This window comes from Cygnus atratus, chromosome 1 (genome assembly GCF_013377495.2).
Source record: "Cygnus atratus isolate AKBS03 ecotype Queensland, Australia chromosome 1, CAtr_DNAZoo_HiC_assembly, whole genome shotgun sequence".
NCBI classification, from domain to species: domain Eukaryota; kingdom Metazoa; phylum Chordata; class Aves; order Anseriformes; family Anatidae; genus Cygnus; species Cygnus atratus.
Window position 1 is genome coordinate 93,061,210 of NC_066362.1, and position 12,413 is coordinate 93,073,622.

Here is a 12,413-nt window from a genome sequence, read left to right on the forward strand (position 1 = left end):
AGTCTTTTCCCATCTACCTCATGAAAATAAACTCTACTTGACAGCACTAAAGAAGGCTTGCTAAATAACTGCTTTTCCAACATTTTAAAGGAATTTATTGAACTAGTCCCAAAATAGATTTGAGCATTTGAGAGAATAAGAGTGAATAGTGCTTAGAGTTTAGTACTGTGTTCAAGACTATGATTGAAATATGTCTACTGGCATCACAAAATTTGCTATTTATGTATAATATATTTCTAAATGATATTCTTACAGACACCATGTTTTTAACACGCCAGAAAAATCATTCTTGAGTTATGGAGACAGATTGAGTTGGGTTGAAAGACGTTCTTCTAAGAGTTCCTAAACTTTTTAGATAAGATTTCTTTTTTTCTAGAACATAGACTTGTGTATTCAGTGGGTAGTTCTGCAGCAACTAAAAATGGAGGGCTTGCAATTGAACTGTATGTCTACATTCTGGTCTGCTGATATGGGTACTAACTAGTCTGTTACATATTTGAGGTACTTGATTTCAACAAATACTAATTTCTAATCAGAAAGTTGGCAGCATGTTTCAGATTCAAGTCTTTCATATTAGTGCATAGTAGGTAGATGGAAAAATTTTGAGCAGCAAATAGAGTGAACATTTAATTTATTATCATCTGTCTATGTAGCAGTTTATCAATCAGACAAAATAGCCACTTTTTTCTCTGCATTACTTACACTGTCTTGCAGCCACCCAATGTCTTTTCATATATTAAGGTACATCTCCTTCACTGTAAATTTTCTTTCCTCACTAAAGAATACATAAATGACCATAAGCCACAATTACTGATTCATGTTCCTGTATTTGTTGAATCCACAGCCCAAATTTTTATTATACATTAAACACATTGGGAGGGTTTGGGAGGAGAATCTGTTTTTAATTCATGATTTGAGGAAAACATAAAAAGCATGGCAAATATTCAATATTTATTTAACCAAAATTAACCAAAACAGATGAAAGTAGATTATTTCTGACCATCTTAACATGATTTTCTCATGAAATCACTGTGAAATGTTTTTCAGTTTTGCCTTGTCTTCAGGTCAATAGTAGGTCCTGTTCCTGAGAAATGTCAAGCACTTTCAAAGATTTTCCATGATAGTGTGTCAACTTAAATGTTTTTTGATTGATACTTCTCTATAGTTGATTTTTTTTCTAGCGCTTTTTTGTGCTGGAAATTTTGGCTGGAATTGTGAAGAAATATGATATTAACCTTGATTTGTGCTTTTTGTCCTGTTGACTCAAAGGGAGCAGGGCAGTGCAAAGACGGAATTTATAGACAAATTTTGAAGTATTGAAGTATTTAAGAATATGAAGAACACAAGAGACGGGAAAAGGGACTGTTTCTCCTCTGTATCTACAGCTCCATCACAAGAAGCTTCTAATCTATTAGAAGCTATTTCAGCCTTCTTACCCCTGTGGTAGAGCAAAAACATTTCCTCCCTGTCAAAACATGAAGTGCAGGCTTTGCACTTGAATTAATTAAAAAAAAAAATCTAGAAAAACAGGACTGAACAAAATTGTTATGCGCTATATTTTTATACATCGTAATTAAGTCTCGTTAATTGCTTAGCTGTTGAAAAAGTAGAATAAACTTTATTTGCTTTGCTTGGAGAAAACAAAAAGTAATTGCATTTTTTTTTCTTTCTGTCAAATCAGATAAAAAAGTAAATGGACATCTCCAGAATATGTACAAGTTGGTACCTAATACCCAAACACAGGTATGCAAAAATAGTCTTATTTTTCAAACCAGATTTGTATTTTGTACAGTCTAATTTTTGCTTCTCTGTTAAAATGAGAAAGAAAATACGACCACAAATCACCAATACCAAAAATCTGTAAATCTAAGACTAGATAACTATATGGAGAAGTGTTTAAATGTGTGGATTGATTAAATGATTGAGAATGATAGATGAATTGATTAAACCTACTGATTCTGGTTTAACAAAGATAAAGCTGATAGTTTCAGTATGTGGATTCTAAGCATTAGAATTTGCTTATCCCATTGTAGTAGTCAGGTTTGTTAGCTTGTGATATTTATGGTGATCAGAGGATTTTCTGTAGTCAAGATTGCACTTCCGTGGAATTCATTTTGTGATAAGGTAATGCTGTTATTTTAGAGAGGAATCTCATACATACTCAGGTCTTCTGTGAACTTTAGTCTACCCACTAATATTTATCATGTGAGGCAAGTGTTTACAGAGCCAGAGAAAGCTGAAAAGTGCAACTTAGTTTTCATATCAAGACAGGTAAGCAGTTCATTAAATCTTTGCAGATCCTCATCTAGGTAGAATTTAACTATTTCATCAAACCATATGGAGATTTTTGTTTTAAAACAAAATAAATGCTATTCATTTCCTTATTTTTTCTCATCTGGCACTTGCAATAACAGTTACCAAGCCAGCATGAATGGACTTTGTGCATTCATAGATTCAGATATAAAGATACTTTTCCTGTTGAGAAGTGAAGCAGTAATCAAGGAATTTTAGACTGAACCTGTTAGTAATCTAGTTTTAATATAGTGAAAAAACGAAATTTTATTCAGAGCTCTTGAACATTACCTCTTCTTGTATGAGATTAAATCGGCTTCTTCACATTTACTTTTCTAAATTTTTCTTCAAAGGGCAGGGTTCAGCAGCTAATCTTCAGTTTTGCTTTCTTTATTTATGATTTTTTTTAAGATAGCATCTATGGGGTGGACTAGGGAATAACTGCCCAAGGAAAGTTTTAGAAGTTGTTGTTACTTCAGATGTTTTAAAAGTCTTCATGAGTGATTATTATAAAGGAAGAATTAGTTATTCATGATTCTCTTCTGTCTCTGATATTCTGGGTGTTTTGTTAGTAGGAGATTGTCATGTATGTTTTTGCATTGTTCATTTATAGTATTGAACAATATTGTAAACTGTCTGTAATTTTAAGACCTGGAAATCCTTCGTGACTCAAACCACAGCCCATTACATATCGTTTCTTGCGGGAATAATCAGGTATTCATTTAGGATAGTAATACTTCAATTAGAGCTTTACATACTGAATTAGAGTAGTATAACACTTAGGTTGTTGGGGACATGATCATGCCTCACATTCAAGAGAAAATGTTTTATCTGTGGGTAATTTGAAGCCAGTTGAATAGATATTCAAGAAGGTGCTCATCTCATTACATTGCTGATGAAGTCAACTTTACTGTTCTTTCCGTTGGTCCCATAAACATTTTTAAAGCTATATGTGGCAGCATAAGACCAGGTAATACATTCTGGCTTCTGGTATGCAAACTATGTTCCTTTATTCCTGTGTGTCAGAACCCTAACCCTGTAAGGCCACTGCCATGAAAGCAGGGATTCTATTTATGCAAGAGAAGTCCTGAGAAAGTGAGCTAAAACAATTTTCCAAATATTTGTACAGCTTAAGCATGAAAAGAAGACTTGAGCCAATATCAAGTCTTTTTAGTCAGCTTCACAGGGCTTAGTTCAAGAGTATTACTGCTTCATCACCCTCCATAGAAATATCATGAAAACATTCCACAGATTGTTCAAAAAAAAAAATCTCTTACCACTCTCACTTCAGTGGTGCAAAAAGTCATAAATTAAGGCTGGGAAGCTGATAGTGTCCAGCTCTTAAATTTATGTTATTACTTCAGTTTCCACAGTATTAGGTGGAGTATGTTTCATCAGTGCAAAGCCAAAATAACTGTTGTTTAGGCCAAGCTTTGTTTGTGCCTTGTTTTTTCTCCAAAGACACAACTAAATTGTATGAGCATGGTTCTAATTCTTCTCTGTAAGGAGACATTTTTAAAGGCTGTTTATTAAAGCAACATTACCGATCCATCTAGTCATTCTGCCCTTTCAACATCAGTCACATTTCAGCTTGTGTTTCTTTTGGCAGGTTCATCCACTAAGTTTGACTAATCTCCTGGGGCTATGTAAGCTACAACTAATGAGAGGGGAAAAAAAAGAAGACCTCTAGGGACAGTCGTTGTTTTTCCCTTTATAAACAATGAGTGGTGGTAGGGTGGAGAGAATGCAGAGGAAATTTCTTTCGTCTTTTGTCTAAGTAGGTTCCCATAGTTTCATAATGTCAGGCTGAAAGGTGGAGTCCTCCTTGAGTTTTTCAGTCAAAAAGCAGGGCTCCCAACTTCTATCACTTGAAAACGTGTTTTTCCCAAGCTTACCCAAGCCATGTTGACTGTAATGCTTCCTTGAGGAGTCTCTAAGTATATGCTAATTATTTGTTGGCTACTTATATATAAAAAATACAGAAAGAACGAGTATTCTAGAAGTTATGTGGCCATATACCATTTGATAGAATGTCAAAGAACTGTAGTCCTTTATGCAACAAGTATGCAGTCAGAATTTAAGATACCTGATTGATGGTATAGCTTACAAATCTAATTTTCCCCTGAAATTAAGCAATACTTTTTGTCATCTTCCTTCATGGAGTTTCCACAATCACTTTAATAACTATTGTTCCTAACACCTATGTGCTTTGTATTCTGTGCCTGGAAAATACAGTTAACAGTGCTATTACTACAGATGATACGCTAATGTTTCTGAAATGGTTTGCTCAAAGTCATAAATTTTACTAGATATAGTAAAATTAAAAAAAAAAAATTAAAAGCACCTGTACTAGGTGCTTTTTGGAGACTGAGAATAAGAGGATTGACAACATGGTGTTACATTTCAAGTGTAGCACTTGCATATTGGTGCGCATAAACAGCATAAGTACAGCAGCTGCAGAACATAGATTTCGTGTCAGTGATTTGTTCTCAAGTGATAAGCTAAATTTTGAATGTATTTTAATGCATGCTTAGTGTATTTAGCATTTTTGTTTTGTTGGCATCAGTCATCAGTCAACAGTCATCATTAGTCAACAAAGTATGCTCTCGTCAATGAATGTAAGAGTCTTTTATTAGTATGAGGACTAATAATAATTATGATTACAAGTTTCACGCTAGAGTCGTGTGAGTGGACTCTTAAGAGTTGTTTATTTGATTATAAGGGCTCCTGATGGGAAATACAATTAAATGGACAGCTGCTTCGAATATATGCATTTTATCCCACTTGTTAGTTACATGAATAGCAGGGTTACTTCAAAAGCTGATAAGCTGAAACATTTTTTTTTCACTAAAAGACAAAATAAAAAGGTAGGCTTATTAATAATAAAGGCAAAATAGTGATAGGAAAGGAACATTATTTCATATCCTTTGTCAGTGGCAATGATTGACCATATTCATACCAATGAAAACTTGTTATTAGGTAACAGAAAGTAATGGCTTTTGTAGAATAAGCAGCCTCCATCCATTTTCTTGAAGAAAAAGCTATCTTATCTATTAAGATCTGTCTTCTTCCAGCTTCCTAGGCTTTTGGTTTGTTCTAACCAGTACTTTTTGAAGATGTAAATATTTAGAGGAGAGCAGAAATAGATAGCGTTAAGTAAATAAATTTCATCAAATGCTGAATTTTCATGCAGGCGTTTTCGCGTGAAGTAGACCAGATATCATGAAGTGCAAAATGAACTTAAACTGATGCTGACTTTAAGTGGTGTACATTTAACTCAGAGAGGTAGTTGTTTGAGTTATTTTCTTTCTTGTAACTCAGGTATAACTGATAAAAAAACATAAATAAAAGAAAACCTCCACTTTTAAAGTATTTAGCATTCTCCTACTGCTGACATGGCAGTCTTCCTTTTCCCCTCCCCTTACTATATTAAAGGCTTTCAGAAGTTGGTCCTACTACACATGTGTGGTAGGGAATACTGATTTATAATCATACAGACCAGCTGTTTTCTTATTTAAAAAATGTGGGGTTCGTTCATGTACTTCTTTTCATGGTTATCAGAATTCTGAAAAAGATGCACACTTAGGCAAACGCTAATCTGGGTAAAAGACAAACGAACAGCAGAAGAGTGCAAGTATTTAGCTTAACAATTCTGAGAAGAACACGGGTGGCTGGCCAATTAGTCTTTGGAACCACTTTCACTGAATTAAACAACTCTTCAGTTACTCATACTTTACGCAGACTATGGACCCAAGCATGCTGATAGTTACAAATGTACACTTGGTTCTGGAATAGTTTGTGTTCAAAAAATACTCTTCCTGAGAATATAATTTTATCCTGTAACCACATTTGTAATTGCCTGTATTTCGGATGTTTTGTTTTAGTTAATGTCAGTTTTTCTTAGCTTTCTGGTCTACACCCTAGTGAGTGCTCAAGAGATTCTTAAAAGAAAAAAAGATTGGGGTTTCCTAAGCTGTCAAATACTGTGTTTTTATGAAGCAAAACATCTCAAACTGAAAAAAGGGATCAAAATGCAATATTACTATGTTAACCCAAGGGAACTGAAGCAATAGCGTAACCCTCAGTAACTGGGGCCAGAGCCATATCCAGCATTAACTTGGGGCAGGCGCGGTTTTGGATTAGAGCCCTCTATTTTTGTTACTAAGAAAGTTCAATTACTATGATGGCAGTTATCCCAAGGCTTTTTTTCCCTTCTTTCAGCTTACGCTACGAGATAATAAGAAGTTGGTCCCTGTCACAATAATCAAACAAGGTAATCTTCTATATATTTTTTAACTGTTTCTTTTGTTCTGCAAGACTGATTTAAAATGAATAGGAGGGAAAAAAAACTACTGACTGTGATGTGAATGCATGAAACTTCCCTTTTAGAATCGGTAGAATCTTAGAAACTATCATGTTCTTTAACTGCAAATAATACCAAGCTGTTACCCACTTGTTAATAAAATGAGTTATTAATTTGCATTATAAACAATGCCTTAGTTGATTTCCTGAATGGACACCAATCAATTTTGACTTCGGCTACTATCCATTCTTTCATGTTTCTATTGAATTGTCCAGGTGTCTTGGTCTTCCATCTGTGCATGGCTCAATATTTGAGCTTGAAATGCAGTAGTATAGATGAGAATAACGTTGCCAAACTTTTGATGTCTGCACTGTGGATGTCTTTAGCTACACCACTGTCTTAACCTTCTGCTCCCTTCCCCAGTCAGTGCAGAGAGACAGCTACAGTAGACTTAGATATATTGACCTTTAGAAGTACCTGTTTCTCACCTGTGACTGTAGTAGTGAGAGGTAGCATAGTAGTATAATTGTTGAAAATTAACTACTTGAAGATAGTGGTAGAAAATGAGGTGCAGATTAAAACTTGCTAACGGAAATTATATTGTAAATAATTTTAAGCAACAAAATCAAGCAAATTGTCTTCTGAGGTATTTCACAGTTCAAGAAACAACGGAGGGTGGTGCAAAAGCAAATTAGAATAATTACCGCTAAATTATGACTGTACTGACATTTACTTCACATCTGTTTCTTCCAGTATGCCTCTTTCCTAAAGATATATGAATGGTAGGGTAATGAGATGTGCCAGAGCTGGCCATTTATTAACACAAGCATAGAATGGTATTTTTCACCAAGGACCTCAAACTGATATGCTAGGAAGAAGAGATGCACAGTTAAGAGGAAATGTAGAAGTAACACAATTTGCAGTCTCTTAAACTGAATGCAAATGTAGAAAAGATTACAATGATGTCTTCATCTTTTAGTATTAAATTGAGGAAAGGCTTTCAGAATGCTGAGGCTTGTCTCAGTGGTGGCTTTTTTTTCCTGTTTCAGGCCTTTTCAAGTGATTTTCTGATGTACTTGTTTTGTCTCCACAGTTATTCAAAATAGGACACAGTCCAAAACTTCAGATAGTTCTTCTCTGCCTGGAGCAATATTAGGTGAGGGGAAGATTTTTTGTTTCAATATTTCTTCCTTTGTGGCTGAAAATTTGAACTGTGTAAATGCTTTGAGTTTCTTGATCTTGATAGTTCTTTCATTAAATGTGTCTTTTGCACATAAATGTAGAACATATAGAGAAATGTCTGTCATATATTGCTTAGAGCAGTAACCTCTGATAACCACGTTTGGTTGTCCTCCTTGGCCCACTAGACAAAATGTCCCTGTATCTGTGATATTACAGTACTCCAGGGTTGTATGCTTTAGTACTGAATTGTTTTGAATTGTTTGCCATTCTGAAGAATAGTGAAATAGTGTTAATACAGCGAGTGATTTTTTTTTATAAAAAAATAAAATAAAAAAAAGGAAATGGCACGAAATGGGAGTAATAATTACTGAATAGGATTAACTCAATTCCCAGATATTCAGGCTAAACTCCCAGTGGTTCTGTAGTAGTTGGTCACATATTTCAGAAGACAGACTATATATTTATTGTTCAGCTCATCTGGAATTAATGGTTCACTCACCTTTCTGTGTAGTGCACCTTATTGTTCCGGGTCTCAATGAAACTCAGCAGAAACTTTTTCCTCCCCTGACAATAGATGACATACCTCAAGCATCCAGGAAAAAACTGGGTAAGCAGAAATGAACTAAGCTCTTATTTGTTTGTGAGAAGTATTAGTAGTACGGGGGGGGGGGGGGTGAGACTGTGTATGCAAGAGAAAAGCCCCTTTTTTCTGTTTTACCTTTCATTTTGTATTTGTTTAATTAATGGTTTGTTTGGAATTCCAAGAGTTTGTAGGAATACGCTTATTTTAAAAACAACTGAACAGGTTTTTAAGTATTTCATAGTCATGCAAAAGTATATGTACTAGCTTTGATCCATAGAGAAAGGAAGGAAAAACACAACCATGTTTATGGTATTTAGGGGTTTTGCTTTGCTTTACATTGTAACTTTTTTTTTCATAGGTGTTATCTTTCAGCGTTTGTCTGTAAAAACGGGAGTTTGTGTGCACTTGTAAGACCAGATTTTATGTGAATTTTATTTTATGAGTTCTGATTTGAGTAGACGTGAGAAATTGTTTCATTGAGAGATTCTTATTGATTATCTGTAATTAAATCCATGAGAAAAGAGTAGCCACAAATTTCAGTACAAATTTCATGTATATCTCATGAGGATGCCTGGAACTTGCAGGTTCCAACTCCATGTGAAAGAGATTTATTGAGGCTTTTGTTTAAGTTCAGTAAATTAGCAAATCATCTGTGAATGGCACAATCATGGGAAATACAGCTGTCTTTATAACCTTAAAAATGTCCCTGGTCCCTCTTTCACAGATGGCTTGAGCAGAATTCTGGAGCTGATGATTTTTGGCTTGCCTAGGCCTAGTACTTTATCTGAACTCTTTACAACTATGTGAGATTTTCTTCCTTTCTTCTTTCTGTTATTTTTTTTTTTTACTCTGTTGGTCCATTGCTGGCCATGGCACATTCTCAGACTAGTTTGCTTTGCAGTGAGAAAAGAGCACTGCTTGTTCCTGTTCAGATATTTTGTGTGTGCAAGGGTAGAGCTACACAGCAGAGTAACACTGAAACGTGTTTGAGTAAGAATATGTTTGAACTAAGGCTGAGTTACTTGGATTTCGGCAAAGCTTTCATTACTGTTTCTTGCAGTATCTCTCTGGACAAAATGTCCAGCATACAAGTACGTAATAGGATGGGTGAACAATTGGCCAACAGGCTGGGCTCAAAGGTCTTTAGCAAATGGGGTTACATCAGGCAGTCATTAGTGAGGTTCCACAGGGCTCCGTTTTGGGGCCAGTGCTCTTCAATGTTTTCATAAATGACGATGCAGAACTTGAAGGAATGATAAGTAAGTTTGTGTACAATACTAAATTGGGAGGAGCCATTGACTCCGTCAAGGGTAGAAAGGACTTGCAGAGAGATCTTGACAAATTAGAGGGCTGGACACTGACCGCATTAAGTTTAATATGAGCAGGTGCTGGATTCTGCACCTAAGACAGAGTAGTCCTGAGTATATGTAGAGACTGGGAGACAAGAAGCTGGAGAGCAGCTCCACAGAAAGGGATCTGGGATTTCTAGTCAACAGCAAGCTGAATATGAGCCAGCAGCGTGCCCTGGCAGCCAGGACGGGGTCAAACCTACCCTGGGGTGCCTCAGGCAATGCCGGTTGAGGGAAGGAACTGTCCCGCTTTGCTTTGCGCATGTGTGGTCTCACCTCGAGCACTGTGTGCAGTTTTGGGTGCCACAATATGAGAAGAACATAAAACTATTAGAGAGTGTCCAAACGAGGGCTAAGGAGATGGTGAAGGGTTTAGAGGGGAAGAAGTATGAGGAGCAGATGAGGTCCCTTGGATTGTTCAGCCCTGAGCAGAGCAAGCTGAGGGGAGGCCTCATGGCAGCCTGCAGCTTCCTCACAAGGGGAGTGGAGGGGCAGGCGCTGAGCTCTGCTCTCTGGGGACAGCAGCAGGACACCAGACTGGGTGTTAGGAAAAGGTTATTCACTGAGGGGATGGTTGGGCACTGGAACCAGCTTACTAGGGCAGTGGTCACAGGACTGAGCCTGTTGGAGTTGAAGAAGCATTTGGACAATGCACACAGACACATGGTCTGATTTTTGGTCCTGTGTGGATCCAGGAGTTGGACTCAATGATCCTTGTCGGTCCTATCCAACTTGGGATATTTTGTGATTCTATGAAAAATTAGTATCTGAATTGAGGAAGTATTTACCAACATTTGACAAACACTCCTAGCATCATCTGTGGCTACTGAAAATTGAAACTAAGCAGAAAAACTTAATTGCAGTATTTATATTACAGAACATTATTAGTATTCAGTCATGGTGATGTAATTTACCATATTGTTAACTTGATAACTAATATTTTCTTTGAAGATTAAATATAGAAAAAAAGGTGTTTGTCTTTGCTAGCTTGGTTTTAATTTAGTTAAGGTTTAGAGGTTTTAAGGTTTAAAAAGTTTAAGGTATGGGATGTGCAGGTAACAAACAAATGTACTATTTAAAGTCAGTAGACCATATTTTGACAAATCCGTTTGTAATAACCCTCACTTCTAGTAAACCATATTATAAAACCTCCAATATTGGTTTTGGACTAGAAGGTTTTATTGGTTTGGTTCTCTACTAGTAAAATTATGTCTTTCTGCAAGAAAACATTTTGCTTTAAAATAGGTTGTAAGGCTCAGTAAGGTGCACAGTAAAAATAGGAGAACGTGATTGTGAGCAAAAAGACAAGGAAAAAGAGAAAGGTAACTTCAGTTGTCCAACTTTGGCGTTTGGCTGAGCGTAGAACTCAGACTTCTAAATTTAGATGCTCTAATGTGTTTAAAATAGCTGGTGTGATGCCAGTTTGGAGCCACTCTTTATGGTAGATTACACAATCATCTTTGTGAAAATAACTGGGGTAAACAAGTGATGCTTTGTTTTGTTCCATTTACTATTTGTTCCTTACCAGAGAACATCAAGTGCATGGTTGTGCACACAGGGGAATACTGGATTTCAAAGGATTGTAAAACAGGAAAGAATTATTGCTTGAAAAGCAAAAATACTCAGAGAAATAATTTAAATTTGTAAAATAATTGACAAAAAGACGTATTGATCAAGCACAAATTTCCTTCACTCATGCCTGAGAACAATTTCTACAGTAAAATGCAGTAAGGCTTATGTTGTGTATGAAGTTACGACTAAGTATGATTTTCTGACATATTGCAAATATTCTAATTTTATATTATTTAGAAAAGTCAAAATAAAACATTCCAGAATAACATATTTTTTGATTCTCAAAATAATTTTTATTTACTTAATCAAAAATTTACTAGTTTTTTTAAAGAATAATAGTCCAGAAAAAAAAAAACAAACATAGTAAAGAATTTCTTCTTAACATCTAATCTAAATCTCTTCTCTTTTACTTTAAACCATTACCCCTTGTCCTTTCACTGTACTCCCTGATAAAGAATCCTGATTCAGCTTTCTTGTAGAACCCCTTTAGGTACTAGAAGATCGAAAATCTGTATTACATCTTTGAATTTTGAAAGGAATTTTACTGTTAATGCTGAAATGCTAGACAAATGAAAAACACTGAAAACTATTTTGCACTGTGAAAGTAATGACTCATAAAACTTGCTGTAAATGTTATTTTCAAAGCATCTTTTTATGAATAAAACAATACCAAAAATTGCAAGCATGTTCAACATCACTAGACAGGTGCTTGTACTCATTGTGTGGTGGATGTTCATTGATTCCTAAAGCTATTCAGCCATTCAACCACATTGGTTTTATTTGGCAGACTGAAGTGGGACAGAAACAAATCTGTAGTGGAACAGAACAGATGCAGCTTTTCTATAACTCTCTACTATCTTTGTCCCTTTAGCTAAGAATGAAACCCACGTATGGCCTGCTGAATCCAAAACACCAGAAGTTCAAGAAATCTCCCCAGAGTCCCTTCCAGGTAATGAGAATTCTATTTTTAGAAACTCTGGTGAATATCTTTGCCGAAGATATAAACTTAAATTAAATTCATCTTTGTGTGGCTTGAAGCAGTTATTGTATTACTAAATGCAGTAGGTGGAAGAAAGGAGCATAATGAAGCTGAATTAGTAGCTCTGAGTGGTACCTAGAATTAGAATGTAGA

General features: G+C 35.6%; 1 protein-coding gene across 1 annotated transcript in view; it reads left to right on the plus strand.

The window, feature by feature from the left end:
* The window catches only part of ABI3BP (ABI family member 3 binding protein), a 134,392-nt gene that overhangs the window by 29,162 nt on the left and 92,817 nt on the right, over positions 1 to 12,413 (plus strand). The window contains exons 6-10 of the mRNA XM_050710963.1: positions 1,682 to 1,743; positions 6,514 to 6,565; positions 7,689 to 7,751; positions 8,289 to 8,384; positions 12,153 to 12,230. Of these exons, the coding sequence (XP_050566920.1) occupies positions 1,682 to 1,743; positions 6,514 to 6,565; positions 7,689 to 7,751; positions 8,289 to 8,384; positions 12,153 to 12,230 (351 nt within the window). The remainder of the gene's footprint in view (positions 1 to 1,681; positions 1,744 to 6,513; positions 6,566 to 7,688; positions 7,752 to 8,288; positions 8,385 to 12,152; positions 12,231 to 12,413) is intronic.